We start from the raw sequence: 17818 nt of genomic DNA on the forward strand, positions 1-17818 counted from the left end.
TGTTATCAACATCTAGACAAGACCCTCTACCAACAAAAAGGTTGACTCACTAAAGGCTCAGATGATAGCATTTTTTAGCAATAAAGTATTTTTTTAATGTTTTTATTTATTTTAGAGAGGGATAGAAACATCAATGCATTAACATCAACACTGATTTGCTGCCTCCTGCCTGCCCCCTGTTGGGGATCGAGCCCACAATCCAGGAATGTGCCCTGACCAGGAACTGTGACCTCCTAATTCATAGGTCGACGTTCAACCACTGAGCCATGCCAGCCAGGCTAAAGTATTTTTTAAGATATATACATTGCTTTTTAAACATAACGCTATTATACTTAATAGACTACAGTACAGTGCAATCATAACTTTCATATACACTGAGAAACTAAAAAGTTCATCTGATTTGCATTATTGGTAATCTGGAACCCAACCCACAAAAATTTGAGATATGCCTCTATATACCATAGGAGAGGAGTGGACATGCTTCAACATGGGTTGGGGATGGAAGAGTGATAGGTAGAACAGGCTAAACTGCTTAGACCTGGAAAAGAGCAGAAACAATCATCTGTGAGGTATGGCTATTGAAAACTTTTTGATTTAGAGAGGAAGGGAGGGAGAGATAGAAACATCGATGGGGGACAAGGGGACAAATAAAAAACATTGATCAGCCATCGCCTGCAGGCCCCCTACTGGGGATGCTGAAACCTGGCATGTGCCTTGACCAGGAATCTGAACCAGTGGCCTTTTGGTGCATGGGGTGACGCTCAACCCAGCCAGACCCACAGGGTGAGGTGTGGCTATTTTACCAGCCTGAATAATCAGAATTGAGTAGCCATTCTGGTGGACAAAGTACAGAATAAAAAAGCCAAGGCTGCCCTGGCCGTTGTGGCTCAGTTGATTAGAGTGTCATTCTGTGCACCGAAAGGTGGTGAGTTCATTCCCTGGTCATGCTGGAGGCAACTGATGTTTGTCTCCCCTCCTCTCTCTAAAATCAATTTAAAAAAATTTTTTTAAAGGCCAAGGCCTTCTGCTCCTCTGGCCCCGCGGTCTCCATGCCTCCACGCCTCTGCCGCCGCTCTCCCTCCCTCCCCCGACTCCTCCCCTTCCTCCCTTCTCCTGCTCTACTCCCTCCACCTTGTCCAATCGCCACCTCTCAGCAGCCTCTCCCCAAGCCCTACTCTCCTGCCCCTTCCCTTCCCCTTCCTTCCCCCTAAAAAAAAAAAAAAAAAAGCCCAAGGCCTTCTGGGCTGATAGTCCTCTTTCCCCCAGAGCCTGAAGGTGAAGGGGTGGGAAGGAATCTTTTCTTTTCTTTAGAGAGGGAAAGTCAAGAGAGTAGCCCAGCCCGTGTGGCTCAGTTGTGTTGACCTATGAATCCAGTCAGGTTGATTCCCGTCCGGTTGCTCAATCCCCAGTGGGGGTGGGGTGGGGGGGTGGTGTAAGAGGCAGTGATCAATGATTCTCTCATTATTGATGTTTCTATCTCCCTTCCTATCTTTTTTTTTTAAATATATTTTATTGATTTTTTTACAGAGAGGAAGGGAGAGGGATAGAATTAGAAACATTGATGAGAGAAACATCGATCAGCTGCCTCCTGCACACCCCCTACTGGGGATGTTGCCCACAACCAAGGTACATGCCCTTGACCTGAATCGAACCTGGGACCTTTCAGTCCGCAGGCTGATGCTCTATCCACTGAGCCAAACTGGTTAGGGCTCTCCCTTCCTATCTTAAATCATAAAAAAATATACACATATATATTTTGTTTTTAAGAGAAAGGAGTCTTGGCTTAAGCTCAGACAACTATGGATACAGACCCAACTGCCCCTGCCTTCAAATTCAGAGGTTCATTTACCTGTTTTAAACCAAGTGTTTTAAGCACTTTCATGCTCCTAAATTTTAAGGTGTTAAACCTCAGATCTATGAATTAAGACCCTTCCCTAACCACTAATTTTAAGGGCAGAAATCAACATGACACACAGTGGAAATATGTATTCAATTTTATTTCATTAGAAAAATTCACTTAAGCCACATGGTGGCTATAATGCCCATGTCCCAAGCGGGCTTTATCCCACTGTCCCCTTCAGACCAACACATACACACTAAGTTGGAAGACTTAAAAATGTAAGTCACATCTCTTTAACTGTTACCCACACACAGAGGAGCTCACACGAAAGAGAAGCTGAACACAAAGAAACTGACCATAAGACACCCAAGTCCAAAGGAACTCTTCACAGAGGTTTAGGAAGTAGGGCTGAAAACACCGTCATCTCCCAACAGCTGAAATCACAGCACAAGCCCTCATCTAAGAGGTCAGAGCCACGCTGCCAAGGACAAAGCACACAGCAGACTCTGGGGAGAAGAGTGAAATCACTCCATTCCACAACCATAGGCAACCCACTCACACCTGCCTATTAAGCAGTCTTTTTCCGGGGCAAGAAGCATCCAGATGGAAGGGCCCTTCCAGGGCCTAGTAACAGTTCTCTGCTAACACTGATGCTGGGCTTGCCTCCCCAGGAAACTGGGACACCAGGCTGGACAGGTTTAGGTCAAGTGTTCCAAGGTTATAGCTGGTGGAGGGAGGTCTTATCACACCCCTCTGGATGGATGTTCTGGAAGGCTCTTGGGGATTCTGTGATGGCTAGTTGACCTCTGGTGGTCCAGGAGCTCCCAGGCGATGGGTTCTCCAGTAAGCCCCCCAGTGACTCCATCAGTCTAACAAAGATGGAAAGCAGGGTCAGCGCCACACCTAAGAGATAGAGGTTAAATATATGCTTCATAGCTGAAGGGATCCCACTCCTTTGCAGAGCAGTAGAGCTGCCTTCTGCTTCTGGTAGACTTCTGGGTCCTGAGGAAAGAGAGGCAAGGTTAGTTAGAGCCTTTTGGGATATGCATGCATCTGGCCCTCACCCTTCTATCTTCCCATGGAGCCAGCCAGGATACAGGGACCCATGATGTCTTTCCATAGCAGAAGCTCAAGTATATTTACACCGTAAACTCCATGGCTGAGGAGCCAGGAGTTTCTTTTCACGAGCAAACTTTTACTTCTGAAAGTAAAAACCTTTACTTTCTTGCCAGGTGCAATGCACAATCCCTGTGCCACAGTCCAGGGACCAGAAGCTTTCCTGAAGAACTGAGTCCTTTTGTAAGAGGACTGTTGTAGGCAGTGAGACATGAGCAGAGAAAGGAAGATGGGCCAGGTACAGGTCACCAAGGTGGAAAGCCCCAGTTGCCTAGCAACACACAATCAATTGTAGGGTGGGACCTGCCCCCAGGGTGACTTTTCCTCCCCTAGCATATATGGACCCTCCAGACCTTTCCTCCCTAGAGATAACATCTATGCCTCAGATAAGCAACAAAACCAGTAACTCCACTGGCAGGACCAGCTGCAATGAGAACCACCCCTGCCCTGGGCCTGCCAATCAATCAGTGGAGAACACAACCCAGAAAAGACACATCTGGAAAACTACTGAATATTCTGTTGCGATCTTCTCCTGGGACTTCCTAAAGTCTCCACCCTAAAAACCCTTAGTAAGGAGTACCCAGTGGGCTCTCCCTCCAGGGAGCACGCCCTGGCCTTTCCCTTCCCCTCCCCATTCTCCCTCCTTGCCCAGGCAGTAACCATTAGCTTCCTCACTCCTAAGGTCCTTTACCTCCTAACTCATTTCCTAAACTCATTTCTTCGAGGAATTACTTCTTCTACCTCTAAGACTTATCAAATACTCTTACAGTTTGGTTCTTGGCTCTGAATTCTTTCCAAGACAGAACCCATGTACCGAGGTTGTTGATCCCAGGTTTGGTCGGACCCCACGGGTCAGACACCGGGTGCCAGTCCTGAGGCCTACACCGGGGCTATCAGAACGTGTCCTAGCCAGGCAGGTGTGGCTCAGTGGCTGCGGGTCGACCCATGACCCAAGAGGCCACCGGCTCAATTCCCAGGCAGGGCGCATGCCCGGGTTGCCACTCACCCCCCCCCAGTAGGTGGTGTGCAGGAGGCAAGAGATCTTTGATGTTTCTATCTCTATCGCTCTCCCTTCCTCTCTCTAAAAGAAATCAATAAATAATAATAATAAAAAAGGAACATGCCCTTGAGAAAGCAACTTGCCTGGGAAGTCTCCCTCATATCTCATTAAGGTTCGAGTTAATCATAAGCTTTTTGAAGGTCAAAATAATTCTAAGTCAAATCTATCAAGTTCACTTAGTAAAAATAATACCCTGATTACTCCCAACTAGTTAAGCACCCGGGAAGGTACAAGGGCCACACGGGGCCCCGGAGCCGTGAACCCTGCCCTCTCGGGGCTTTAGGGGCAACAGGCAAGAACCCCGGCAGTGGCGCAGGAGGTGCCAGGGTGCTTTGAGAGAGCATGGCAGCGACGCCTACTCACCCAGCACCGGGAGCACGGACCTGGGCCATCTGCATCCCAGTGAGGGCCCCTCTTGGGGACCCCAGGGCTGGAGCGCTGAGTGGGGAGCGGGCGGGGGCGCAGGGAGGAGGGGAGCCCCAGAAGGCCCTGCCACAGTGCAGGGGAGGGAGGCGGCGGCCCGGCAGGCAGGCCGAGGGTGGGGGCGTGGGGCGGGAGCTGGGGCAGCCCGGAGGCCGCTCACCTGCAGGAGGAAGGGCCGGGAGCGGCCGGCTCGCTGTAACAGCAGGTCGTGCAGGAGTCGGGAGGAAAGTCGGCCGACGGGAGCGCGAGGAGGCGACTCAGACGAGCCTCAGAAGACCAGCGCGCAGTCAGCAGCGAGTCGCACTCAGGCCGCGCGCACCGCTCACTTATACACAACGCCGGCCCCGGCGCCCGCGCATGCGCACTCGGGCCCGCACGCTGCCGCACGTCCACACGCGCGCGCGCCGGCACGCCCACGGCTCCGCCCCCCGCCCGAGGCTCCGCCCCCCCCCCCCCCCCCCCCGGCGAGTGCGGTGGGTGGTCTGGGGCGGTCTCCTGGTCGGAGCTGTTTTAAAAAACACGCACCGTGTTTTCTGTGAGTCAGTGCGGTCGGCAGAGATCAGGCGTGTATGTCCGACTGCTTTTCCCGCTGCAGGAAACTTTGGAAGGAATCAGAAAGTTTATTCCCCCCACCGCCATACCAAACCGGCGGAAAACGCCCCGGACGGGCCCCAATCCGAGGGCCCTCCTCCTGCATGGGATGGAGCGTGGGCATCTGAGGATGGATCCTGCATTGGCGGAGGGCATCTAACCACCACCCCATCCCCAAGCCCCAGTTTTCTCCATTGGGGGATTGAAGAGCTGACTTTCTAGGAGTTTCACTTCTTAGAGATAACAGGATTCCAGACGCCACCCCCACCCTTCATGCCAAATCCCGGGAATAGTGAATTCCTGACTCACAATTGTTGAAGGAAATGTGCAATACTCGCCTGGCCCTGGTGTCCGTGTCTAACTGCACATGAACGTCACTGGCCTCCGTTTGTTCACCTAAAATGGTGGCCATAGGAAATTTTTAAGGATGCTTTCAGATTGAACCAAAGAGCTAAAACATCCCAGTCCAGCCTTATGCCCAGATTTGGGGGCTGGGGAGCCCAAGCACTCCCCTCCCAACCCCCCAAACTATAGGCGTTTGGTCCTGAATGCGCCTATTGGCAGATTGAATTCAGAGTCCTGGGAGGCCCCTGGAAGGAGCAGCCAAGCCACCGTGGAAGGAAAAGCTGACGGCGGCTTCACTGCCTGCCTCCTGGAGGGGAGGGGAGGGGAGGGGAGGGGCAAGGGCAAAGCTGGCGGGCGGGCGGATGGCTCTTGGCAGGTCCACTGAGCTCGAGGACTGGCGGCTCTGCGCGCTGGGCTAAAGTGCGGGGGTGCGTGAGCAAGAACCGGGATATCCACTAAAGTGCGGGGGTGCGTGAGCAAGAACCGGGATATCCACTAAAGTGCGGGGGTGCGTGAGCAAGGACCCGGGATATCCACTAAAGTGCGGGGGTGCATGAGCAAGGACCCGGGATATCCACTAAAGTGCGGGGGTGCGTGAGCAAGGACCGGGATATCCACTAAAGTGCGGGGGTGCGTGAGCAAGGACCCGGGATATCCACTAAAGTGCGGGGGTGCATGAGCAAGGACCCGGGATATCCACTAAAGTGCGGGGGTGCGTGAGCCAGAACCCGGGGTACCAACTGAAGTGCGGGGGTGCGTGAGCAAGGACCCGGGATATCCACTAAAGTGCGGGGGTGCGTGAGCAAGAACCGGGATATCCACTAAAGTGCGGGGGTGCGTGAGCAAGAACCGGGATATCCACTAAAGTGCGGGGGTGCGTGAGCAAGGACCCGGGATATCCACTAAAGTGCGGGGGTGCGTGAGCAAGGACCGGGATATCCACTAAAGTGCGGGGGTGCGTGAGCCAGGACCCGGGGTACCAACTGAAGTGCGGGGGTGCGTGAGCAAGGACCGGGATATCCAGCGGGAAAGGGGCTGAGCGCGCGGGAAGGGAGGAGCCAAACCCAACCGCGACCTTTCCCCGGCATCCTGGGCTGCCAGGCATGTGTCCGAGGGGGAGGGGAGGCCGGGAAATGAGAAAGTTCGGGTTGAAAGCGTGCTGGCAGGCAGGCACTTTGAAATTGAGTTTTTTACTCAGCCCGCAGGAATTTTGGCCCTGCGTTACCCTAGAATTTCGTCTGTTTTTGTGCGCGTTTCAGTGACTCTTCTTTCACACTGTTGCTAGGAGAGGCTCGAGCTCTGAAATCACTTCCAGGTGTCCCAAATGCCATCCCTTGCTTCGCTGGGGGACTTGGGAGAATCCTCAAAACTTTTCTGTACTTTGGTGTCCTCAACTGATATATGGGATGATAACAGTCCTTACCTGGAAATTAAATAAGTTAACCCACATGAAGCACTGAGAACTCTGCCCAACACATAGAAAACCGTCGGTAAGTCCCTATCATTGACTACAAAACTCCCAACGAGGGACTTGAGCCTCTGTTCAGTGAGTGAACACAGGAATTCCACAGTAACCTCCTCTTTAAGGTTCTGTTTGTTATAGTGAGATTGTAGGCGAACTGCCTTTAGAGATTTAATGTGGCTCCCGCAGTAAAGGCGTCTAGAAAATTCTGGGCTGTCTGTTTAAGCTTCTGTGACTGCTTAACTTTCTACAGCCTCAGGTTTGGCCAACTACCCAGAAAGCTGAATACTACCCAACGATACCCGCCAGGCCCCAGGAGGACATTAATGCATGTATACAGTGTGATCGCTGCCTGATGGTAGCGGCTTACTCAGCAATGCACTGCTCTTTCTGGTGGTCGACCTGACCCCCCACCATATGGTTTTGATATTAACCCGATATAAAAAAGAGACCCAGTCCTGGGAGGGGGTGGATTTCCTCCAGGCCGGCCACCCCTGGGAGCAAGCAGCTGCTCTGCCTGTGTATATAAATCCCTCCTCTTGAAGCTCTTATGAATTTGAATAAGGCTATGCGTCAGTTCCTCAGAATCCATCCTGATTTTAAACTTTTGGTGTTTTCCCCCGGTTATAGGATAGTAAGAAGCTAGGAAAATCCCAGGACACGTGGAGTAGGGAAACTAAGACAGATAGTTAAACAGCAGTTTGTAGCCACCTAGTCAGCCCTATCTTCCCTAAGCCAAGCACATTTAAAAGTAAATAGTTTACACTTCTCTTCCCCATCCGGAGTGTAAATAGCTTAAACCACCCTACTCAGGGAGAAAGACAGCAGAAATCCAGTTAGTGCCATTTGCCAGTAACTACGTCCAAGGACAGATGAAGTTAAGAGAATAAATCTCATTTTGGTGCATCAGCCTAAAGTTGATGAGTAAGATCCTCCCCTAAACACCCACCCTTTAAAATCCCTTAAAACAAATGTCCCAGCTCTCTCTAACCCTCCCAGGAACCACCTGTGCCTTCTCCTCCACCTCTCCTTTCCCGCAGGCAAGCATCTCTAAGGCAGTGGTCGGCAAACTGCGGCTCGCGAGCCACATGCGGCTCTTTGGCCCCTTCAGTGTGGCTCTTCCACAAAATACCACGTGCAGGCACGCATGTACAGTGCGATTGAAACGTCATGGCCCATGCACAGAAGTCGGTATTTTGTGGAAGAGCCACACTCAAGGGGCCAAAGAGCCGCATGTGGCTCGCGAGCCATGGTTTGCCAACCACAGCTCTAAGGGAGTTAAACTCACAAGATAAGACATACAAGATATCCCCTCCCATTCACTAGAATACTATTTATTTATTGTTTTTCTCTCTTTTTTTCTTTTTTTTTTTTGGGGGGGAGGATTGCTATTTACTTAAAAAAAGAAAAGAAAAGAAGCATTGGTGAGGATGTGGAGAAAATTGAACCCTTATATGTTGCTGGTAAAAAGGTGCAGCAGCTTTGAAAAACAGTTTGGCAGTTCCTCCAAGAGTTAAACATAGAGTTTCCATGTGGCCCAGCAAGTTCACTCCTAAGTATGTAACCATGAGAATTGAAAACATGTTCACACAAAAACACAAAAATATTCATAGCAGCTTTCTTTAAAAATGCCAATAAAAGTGGGAATAGCTCAAACATACATCAACTGCTGATGGATAAACAAATGTGGTACAAAAATATTATATAGACATAAAAAATGAAATACTAATACATTGTACATGTACCCTGGCTGGTTGCTCAGTGGTTAGAGTGTCAGGCCAAGGGCAGAAGGGTCCCGGTTCCACTCCTGGTCAAGGGCATGTACCTGAGTTACAGGCCCATCCCGGTCCAGGAGGCAACACATTGATGTGTCTCTCTCACATCGATGTTTCTCTCTCTCTCTCCCCTCTCCCTCCCTTCCACTCTCACTAAAAATCAATGGAGCTCTTTCCAGCCAGTGCTGACCCATGGGGATCTCTCGGGACAACTGCCACAAGTGCCACAAGACAAGGGGAAAGAGAAAGCCCTACCACAGGAAGCGAAAATATGAGCTGGGACGCCCTGCTGGCAACACTAAATTTGGACGCCGCCACATACACACAGTCCCAGTGCGGGGTGGCAACAAGAAGTACCCGGCATTGAGGCTGGACGTGGGCAACTTCTCCTGGGGCTCAGAGTGTTGTACTCGCAAAACAAGGATGATTGACGTTGCCTACAAAGCATCCAACAATGAACTGGTCCGCACCAAGACCCTAGTAAAGAGCTGCATCATGCTCATTGACAGCACACCGTACCGACAGTGGTACAAGTCCCACTGTGCACTGCCCCTGGGCCGCAAGGAAGGGGCCAAGCTGACTCCTGAGGAGGAAGAGATTTATTTTTTTTAATATATTTTATTGATTTCTTACAGAGAGAAAGTCAGAAACTTATAGAGAGTCAGAAACATCGATGAGAGAGAAACATCGATCAGCCGCCTCCTGCACGCCCCCTACTGGGGATGTGCCTGCAACCAAGGTACATGCCCTTGACTGGAATCGAACCCGGGACCCTTCAGTCCGCAGGCCGAAGCTCTATCCACTGAGCCAAATCGGTCAGGGCGAGGAAGAGATTTTAAAGAAAAAACGATCAAAGAAAATTCAGAAGAAATCTGATGAAAGGAAAAAGAACGCCAAAATCAGCAGTCTTCTCGAGGGGCAACTCTAGCAGATGAGCTTCTTGCCTGCCTCGCTCCAGAACAGGCAGCGTGGCCCAGCAGATGGCTATGTGAGAGGGCCAGGAACTGGAGTTCTAATTGCAGGAAATCAAAGCCGGGAAGGCAAATACATCCTCTTCCCTCCTGTCTTAGCTCATACAATAAAGGTGTTTATTCTAAAAATAAAATTAAAAAATCAATGGAAATAATATCCTCAAGTGAGGACTAAAGAAAAAAAAAAAAGAAATACTAATACATTCAACAATACAGATGAGCCTTGAAAACAATAGATCAAGTGAAAGAAGTCAGACAGAAAAGGACATATTGTATGATTCCATTTATATGAAAAGTCTGCAGAGACAAAAAGTAGGTTACTAGTTGCCAGGGGCTGAGGGAGAGGGGAAAGAATGGAAAGTGACAGCTAATGGGTACAGGGTTCTTTTTGATGATGAAAATGTTCTAAAATTAGACAATGGTGATGGTTGCACAACTCTGTAAATATGTTCTAAATCACTGAATTGTACACTTCATTTAAAAAAATATTTTTATTGATTTCAGAGAGGGAGAGAGAGATAGAAACATCAATGATGAGATAGAATTATTGATTGGCTACCTCCTGCACGTCCCCTACTGGGGATCGAGCCCACAACCCGGGCATGTGCCCTTGACCGGAATCAAACCTGGGACCCTTCAGTCCACAGGCCGATGCTCTATGCATTGAACCAAACCGGCTAGGGCTGAATTGTACACTTTAAAAAGGTGAATTCTGGCATGTCAATTATATCTGAATAAAGCTGTTATTCTTTAAAAAGGAGGGCAAATTAAACACATCTTCAAATGACACACAAAAACAGGGAGCCATGGCTAGTGTGGCTCAATTGGTTGGGAGTCATCTGGTGCACTGAGAGGTTGCCGATGGGCTTCCCAGTCAGAGCACATGCCTGGGTTGTGGGCTCAGTCTCCGGTAGAGGTTCATGCAGGAGGCAGCTGACCCATATCTCTCTCTCACATTGATGTTTCTCTCTCTCTCCCTCTCCCTTCCTCTCTCTGTAAAAGTCGATTAAAAAAATCTTTAAAAACAAAAACAGAGAGTTAGCCACTGACCCTTGCTAAGGAAACTTTTGAAGCGTGTACCTCAGAAGAAAACGGAACCTAGAAGAAAATAGTGGGATGCAAGAAGAAACAGTGAGGAAACATTTAGAAAACATACAGATTAAACAAACTATGACTACTCAAAACCATTTTTATAACAATGATTACTTTGGGACAGTAGAAATAGCATGTAGTAAAAGTTGGTCAACATTTAAACTAAGATGGCAGTGGTGAGCAGAGAAAGTTGAACAAGTCTTATTTGGGAAGAGGATAGATATTCATTAATTTTAGATATTTTAAGTCTTTATTAACATGGTTAGGGTAGCTTTCTCTTCCTTCCCTTCCTAAGCTAGTCAGTCTTCAAGCCATTGGGTGGAACAAAGGTGTCTGCGGTGAAGGAGAGGACCGATGGCCCAGAAAGGAATATCTCTTTTCTTCTCTGCTGTATCCTCAGAGTCTGGAACGCTTCCAACAGACATTTGTGTGCATGAATGAATGGATCACTTTCTTACTCCTTTTGGACCCTGGTCAAATGTCATTTTTCAGGAAGGCCTTCCTAATGATCCTATGTAAAGCAGCACTCCCCATCCTCTCCATCCCGGCTTCATTTTAGCGTGTAGTGTTCAACACCAGCAAACCTATTTTACATTTATTTGTTAATCATCTATCTACCTTCCCCCACTACAAGTAGCTCCTTGAGGACAAGGACTTGGACTATTTTGTCCAATTACCATGTACCTAAACCCAGAGCAGTGCTTGGCATATGGTAGGTGTTCAATAAATATTTATTGAATTAATAAACACTGAAATTTGTATATCTGCTATATTAAAAAGAAAGAACAGTTGCTCAGTGATTGATTCTATTTTACTTGTATTTATTTTGCAACAACATTTTAACAGTGGTCATATGATTACGAGCCTCTTTTTTCTTTTTCTTTTTTGCCCAAATTTTCTTCTGTGCGCATCTGTTACTTTTACAATGGGGTGGGGGGATGAAAATTTACTAAAGTTTTGTAAATTAATTGCTTGTGCAACATGGTAACAACAACAAATACGCAATGAAGGGAAAACAGTCAAGTGCATTTGGATGGGGAAACTGGGTCAAGAGCAGCGGCGGCGGTGGGAGGTGGAAGTGGAATGGAAGGGCTGTGGCAGCTCAGAGCACCCGAGGAGGGTGCCCAGGGAAGGCAGAGCCAGCCCTGAAAGGTGGGCAGAGAGCAGCAAAGGCAAATGGTGTCTTCTTCACCCCCTACCTGCGACCTTGATTCTGGGTCTGGTTCTGGCGCTAACTAACCACTGACCTGGGCAAGGCACTTCTCCAGGCCTCAGTTTTCTTATCTGTGAAATGCTGGGCTGAGGGAAATGAGCTATAGCTAAGTGTTTTTCCCCGGAGTGCGTGTTTCCAGAAGTTCCATGAAGGAGCTGTGGCTAGTGTGGTGTGTGGGTGTGTGTGTATGAGTCCTGAAGACACCATAGACCTCTATCCCCAGGCTCCACTTAGGAAATGCTGGATGAACAATACAGAGTAGAAAAAACAGTATTCAAAATTAAATGGGGCCCTAGCTGGTTGCTCAATGGTTAGAGCCTTGGCCTGCAGACTGAAGGGTCATGGGTTTGATTCTGGTCAAGGGAATGTACCTGGCGCATGTGGGAGGCAACCAATCGATGTGGTGTATCTCTCTCACACGCATGTTTTCTCTCTAGCTCTCCTCCTCCCTCTCACCCTCTCTAAAATATCAACAGGAAAAATATCCTCGGGTGAGGATTAACAAAAAAAAACAAACAAAAACTAAATGGGCTATATGAGAGAGAGACAGAGAGAGAGAGAGAGAGAGAATATACTCTTAAGTAGAAACATTCATATTAACATTATTTTTCACTAGATAGGACCCTTTTATTCATTAGTCACAGCAGGAACCAGTGCCTGGTGCCTATAGACTTTTCAATAACTCAAAATATTTGTAATATGGAAAACAAAATGTATTGTATTCAAATTTTTTTTCTAAAGGCAAAATTAAAATTAAACATTTATTAAAAGCTCTACAAAAGATAACATATCAACTGAAAAGTTCAACTCAACCTGGTAAGTTTTTTTCAACTTGATAATTTTTAATATGAGATATTTTAATGTGAGGAGGTATGTCTAGGGCCTGTGGAAGTTCTTTTTAAAAATTATTTATTTTATGTTATTTTATTTTTATTAATCCTCACCTGAGGCTATTTTTCCCATTGATTTTTAGAGAGAGTGGAAGGGAGGGATGGAGGAGAGAGAGAGGGAGAGAGGAAAAGAGAGAAACACTGGGAACATCGATGTGAGAGAGACACATTGATTGGTTGCCTCCTGCATGAGCCCAGACCAGGGCTGCAGTTCGAACCTGCAACCTGCAACCCAGGTACGTGCCCTTGACAGGGAATCGAACCTAAGACTCTTCAGTGGGAGGGCCAGGCTGACGCTCTAACCACTGAGCACACCGGCCAGGGCTATTATTTATTTGAGAGAGAGAGAAACATTGATTTGTTGTTTCACTTAATTATGCATTCATTGGTTGCTTCTTGCATGTTCCCTGATCAGAGATAGAGCCTGCAACCTTGGCATATGGGGACGACACTCTAACCAACTGCGCTATCTATCTGGGGCCTAGGCCTGTGGGAATTCTAAAGGTGGGGGGTGGATTATGAATTAGTTTTATAGTTTCTGATAGTTTCAAATGTTTTATTATAAGCATATGTTGTAAGAAGAAGAAAACAATTTCACGGAATGTTCTGAAAAAGCATGTTAATAAAAAAGCTTAGGAAAGATTTGGGTTGAAGAAGCCCCTGTTTCATTATCTCCGTAAAGGCTTATGTACTTTCTAGTCCTGTCTTCTGTAAGTAATAGGAATCAAAAGGGAAACTCACTTCAAACATGTATTTAAGAGAGGTGTTTCTTTCTATGCTGTCAGCTAAGTCATGTCCATCTAACAATTTAGGATAAACCCGTGTGTTGACACTTCGCTCTCCTTCCTTCATGGAATCGTAAACTATTCAGTGCTAAGACCTTGAGAAGTCCTTTAGGTCCTCTTGTCCTTGAATAGAGTGGGCTCTCTGAGACTCAGGCTATTACCAGACAGGGGACATGGTCCTGAGGGGTCTGCCTCGGGCCAGTGGGTAGTATGTGGGTTCTTGACTTCATGCAGGAAAAATTTCACAGCATGAGGGGATGTTTATTAAAGCTGAGGACAGTAAAACAAGGAAGAGTTTAGCACAGAAGAAGCAAAAGGAGGCCTTGGGGCAGGTTCAGAGGATTAGTCTGGGACGAGCTGCCACTGCCCATTGCTCCCCTGGTTACAAACCTCCTAGGATCCTTTATTTTATTTTATTTATTTTATTTTTTTAAATATATTTTATTGATTTTTCACAGAGAGGAAGGGAGAGAGATAGAAAGTTAGAAACATCGATGAGAGAGAAACATCGATCAGCTGCCTCCTGCACATCCCCCACTGGGGACGTGCCCGCAACCCAGGTACATGCCCTTGACCGGAATCGAACCTGGGACCTTTCAGTCCGCAGGCCGACGCTCTATCCACTGAGCCAAACCGGTTTCGGCTAGGATCCTTTAGAGCAGTGGTTCTCAACCTTCCTGATGCCGCGACCCTTTAATACAGTTCTTCATATTGTGGTGACCCCCAACCATAAAATTATTTTTGTTGCTACTTCATAACTGTAATTTTGCTACTGTTATGAATCCTAATGCAAATATCTGATATGCAGGATGTATTTTCATTGTTACAAATTGAAGCATATAATAATTAAAGCATATAATAATTAAAGCATAGTGATTAATCACAAAAACAATATGTAATGATATATGTGTTTTCCGATGGTCTTAGACGACCCCTGTGAAAGGGTCATTCGACCCCCAAAGGGGTCGTGACCCACAGGTTGAGAACCGCTGCTCTAGAGTTTAGGAGGTGTGTGCCTGTGGGAGAAGAAGAGAGGGAAGAAGAAGGGAAAAGGAATGCAGGGGGCTATTCTCCAGAGGGAGAGCGAGCACTGGGTCCTTTGTCTTGAAGCTTTTCTTTCTTTCTTGCAGGTGGGAATCTTAGGGGAGTTCTCAGGGGAAGGTTTCAGCAGAATATTCATCAATTTCCTAGGTGTGTGTTTTCAGGGTCGTGGCCTCCACTGTTTGGTCAGTGTCAGGGCAGGGGTCTTTAGTCTTTGTAACTGATCTTGGTATCGCCCACTTGGTTTTGCTGTTTTTCTGGGCCTGGACCTGAAATTCAATTGAGGCCTAGGTATTATCTTTAGGGAGGTAAGCTTCTGTATCTGCTGTAAATTGCTCTGCCAGTTTGTTCAACCATCTGTCTCAGTTTCCCTATCCCACCTGTCCTGGCTTATTGGCCTGTCTCAAGGCCAGCTGACCGAGCCAGGCTTGGAGTGAGCTTTGTGCTGCTTGGCAAGTGGCTGCAGGAGATGCAGGAGGAGGCGTCTTTTGCTGTCTTCTTAGGGGGATGGAAGTTGGTGTAGAGGGCTTGGGAGGCAATGGGGTTCTCCTGATTTCTGTGATGTTTTCATTCATAATTACAGCTCCTACTTCCCCCTCTTCTGAGTGTGGCTACACACCCCGGCCTATACTTATGCACATGTGCACATAGAGGCTCATTCTCCCCCTTCTTGGCCTGCTGGCACCTTTTCCCCAGACACAGATGCCCCAGACATTTCATCTGGCGGCCAACGGACTCCATGGCTGTGCTCCCAGTTGGCTAATGGAGGGCAGGGGGCTGCCCTGCTGCCTCTGAGCCCAGCCAAGTAGGGCAGAAGCTGCTTTCAGGAAATGCTCTCCAGTGGAATCCTCCCCTCTCCAGTCCCTCTGAACCCCGCCCCCACCACTCCCTCCTCAGCTGACCCTGAAAGGCAGCTAAAACCACTGGACATCCCAGGCTCCCAGCTCTCACACTTGGCGCTGGAAACCACCCCAGGCCCCACCCCTGGTTCTTGTGCAGATTGAAGTATCACTTCCCGAGTCTCTCAACTGATAAGCAGGTTTTGTCCAGAGAACCTCCTGCGACATTCTTAAATATTACTACAGCCCTAGCTGGTTTGGCTCAGTGGGTAGAGCATCGGACTGCAGACTGAAGGGTCCGGTCAAGGGCACATGCCTGGGTTGTGGGCTCGATCCCCAGTTGGGGGTATGTAGGAGGCAGCCAAGCAATGATTCTCACTCTCCCTTCCTCTCTGAAATCAATAAAAATATATTTTAAAATATTATTACAAACATTGTACTTATTCACTTATCTCTGCCATCTATAATAATAAAAGCATAATATGCTAATTAGACCAGACAACCTTCCGGACGAAGCCGGGGTTGCAAGGGAAGCCCGGGTCCCGGGTGCCAAAGGGAAGCCGGTACCAGCAGCCAGGGGAAGGAAGGCCTATTCTTTTATTTTATTTTTTTATAATTTTTATTTCTTAAAGTATTACAAAGAGTATTACATATGTCTCCTTCCCCCCCCCCCTTGACATTCCCCCGGCCCCTACCCCCGCCCCCCCCCCCCCCCCGGTGTCTTGTGTCCATTGGTTAATCTTATATGCATGCATGTAAGTCCTTCGGTTGATCTCTTAATCCCCCCCAAACCCTTCCCAGGCTTCCCACTGTAGTTTGACAGTCTGTTCAATGTTGCTCTGCCTCTGCATCTACCCCTGTTCATCAGTCTATACTGGTCCCCATTACCTGTCCCAACCTCACTGGAGCAGTCCCAACCTCACTGGGGCCGTCTCAGCCTCACTGGGGCCATTTCAACCTCACCAGGGCCGTCCCTACCTCACCAGGGCCGTCCCGACCTCACCGGGGCTGTCCCGACCTCACCGGGGCCATTTCAACCTCACCGAAGGAAGGCCTATTCTTGCACGAATTTCATGCATCGGGCCTCTGGTTAGATTATACTCATTTTGAAAGGAAGAGCTATTTTAAGATTTAAAAAAATATATATTACACCCTTAATCTGTGCCTTGTATAAACCAGGTGCTCAGCAGCTCCCTGTTGATCAAACTCTTGTCATTCACAGGCACTAAAGGTCAGTAAGCCCCCTGAATTCACTAAAACCTTTAACTAGAAAGAACTTGAACCTTCTCTACCCATCCCACTCACATCACCAAACTCAAGTTCAAAGACTCCCCAGCCCGGAACAATGGGCAAATCTCTTCCTCTCTCCTGCCTCCAGGTCCTCATTGTTAAAACAAACTGACTGAGCTCCAGTAATGCTCAAGGGTTCCTTCTAGTGGATTAGATCCTATAACTCAGTGCTTTTATGGGATACTGGCAGCTTCCTGTTCTCAAGCTGCTGAAATGAACTTATATATCTGCCCCTTGCCTCTTCTCTCTCTGCAGAACAGGGAGAGAAGAATATGTAGAATTTCTTTTTCTTTCTTTCTTTTTTTAATATATGTATATTTTATATATTTTATTGATATTTTACAGAGAGGAAGGAAGAGGGATAGAGAGTTAGAAACATCAAAGAGAGAGAAACATCGATTAGCTGCCTCCTGCACACTCCCTACTGGGTATGTGCCCGAACCCAAGGTACATGCCCTTGACCGGAATCGAACCTGGGACCCTTCAGTCCGAAGGCCAACACTCTATCCACTGAGCCAAACCAGTTAGGGCAATATATGTATATTTTATTGGTATTTTTACAGAGAGGAAAGGAGAGGGATAGAGAGTTAGAAACATCGAACAGCTGCCTCTTGCACGCCCCCTACTGGGGATGTGCCTGAAACCAAGGTACATGCCCTTGACCGGAATCGAACCTGGGACCCTTCAGTCCACAGGCTGATGCTCTATCCACTGAGCCAAACCGGTTAGGGCTAGAATTTCTTTTTCTTTCTTTTTTTAAAAAAATATATTTTATTGATTTTTTACAGAGAGGAAGGGAGAGAGATAGAGAGTTAGAAACATCGATGAGAGAGAAACATCGATCAGCTGCCTCCTGCACATCTCCTACTGGGATGTGCCCGCAACCCAGGTACATGCCCTTGACCGGAATCGAGCCTGGGACCTTTCAGTTCGCAGGCCGATGCTCTATCCACTGAGCCAAACCGGTTCCGGCTAGAATTTCTTTTTCATAGCAAAGAAAGCCAACAGTTTTGGGGCTCACTCAAAAGGAGTTCTACCCAGGAGAATGAGCTTGTGGGTGATGGGATGTGTAGGGTCCAGGGGAC

The 17818-nt window shown here is 47.9% G+C and overlaps 2 protein-coding genes across 2 annotated transcripts; one reads left to right on the forward strand and one right to left on the reverse strand.

The window, feature by feature from the left end:
* Positions 1 to 1976: 1976 nt before the first annotated feature.
* Positions 1977 to 4840, reverse strand: HILPDA (hypoxia inducible lipid droplet associated). Its single transcript, XM_036328771.1, is given in 3 exon segments — positions 1977 to 2624; positions 2627 to 2842; positions 4600 to 4840. Coding segments are annotated over 2 exon segments (189 nt in total). The 5' UTR covers positions 2775 to 2842; positions 4600 to 4840; the 3' UTR covers positions 1977 to 2583.
* A 3964-nt stretch (positions 4841 to 8804) lies between these two features.
* On the forward strand, positions 8805 to 9540 carry LOC118665745 (40S ribosomal protein S8-like). Its single transcript, XM_036327041.1, has 2 exons — positions 8805 to 9200; positions 9436 to 9540. The coding sequence occupies exons 1-2, from the start codon at positions 8805 to 8807 to the stop codon at positions 9538 to 9540; spliced, it is 501 nt and encodes a 166-aa protein (XP_036182934.1).
* Positions 9541 to 17818: the final 8278 nt, after the last annotated feature.

This window comes from Myotis myotis, unplaced genomic scaffold (assembly GCF_014108235.1).
Source record: "Myotis myotis isolate mMyoMyo1 unplaced genomic scaffold, mMyoMyo1.p scaffold_m19_p_11, whole genome shotgun sequence".
Lineage (NCBI taxonomy): Eukaryota > Metazoa > Chordata > Mammalia > Chiroptera > Vespertilionidae > Myotis > Myotis myotis.

Excerpts from the sequence above, each read along its gene's own strand:
- LOC118665745 (XM_036327041.1), top strand. The coding sequence starts at position 8,805 with ATGGGGATCTCTCGGGACAACTGCCACAAGTGCCACAAGACAAGGGGA. Across the intron at positions 9,201-9,435 it reads GGGCCAAGCTGACTCCTGAG|GAGGAAGAGATTTTAAAGAA; the intron begins GAGGAAGAGATT and ends ATCGGTCAGGGC.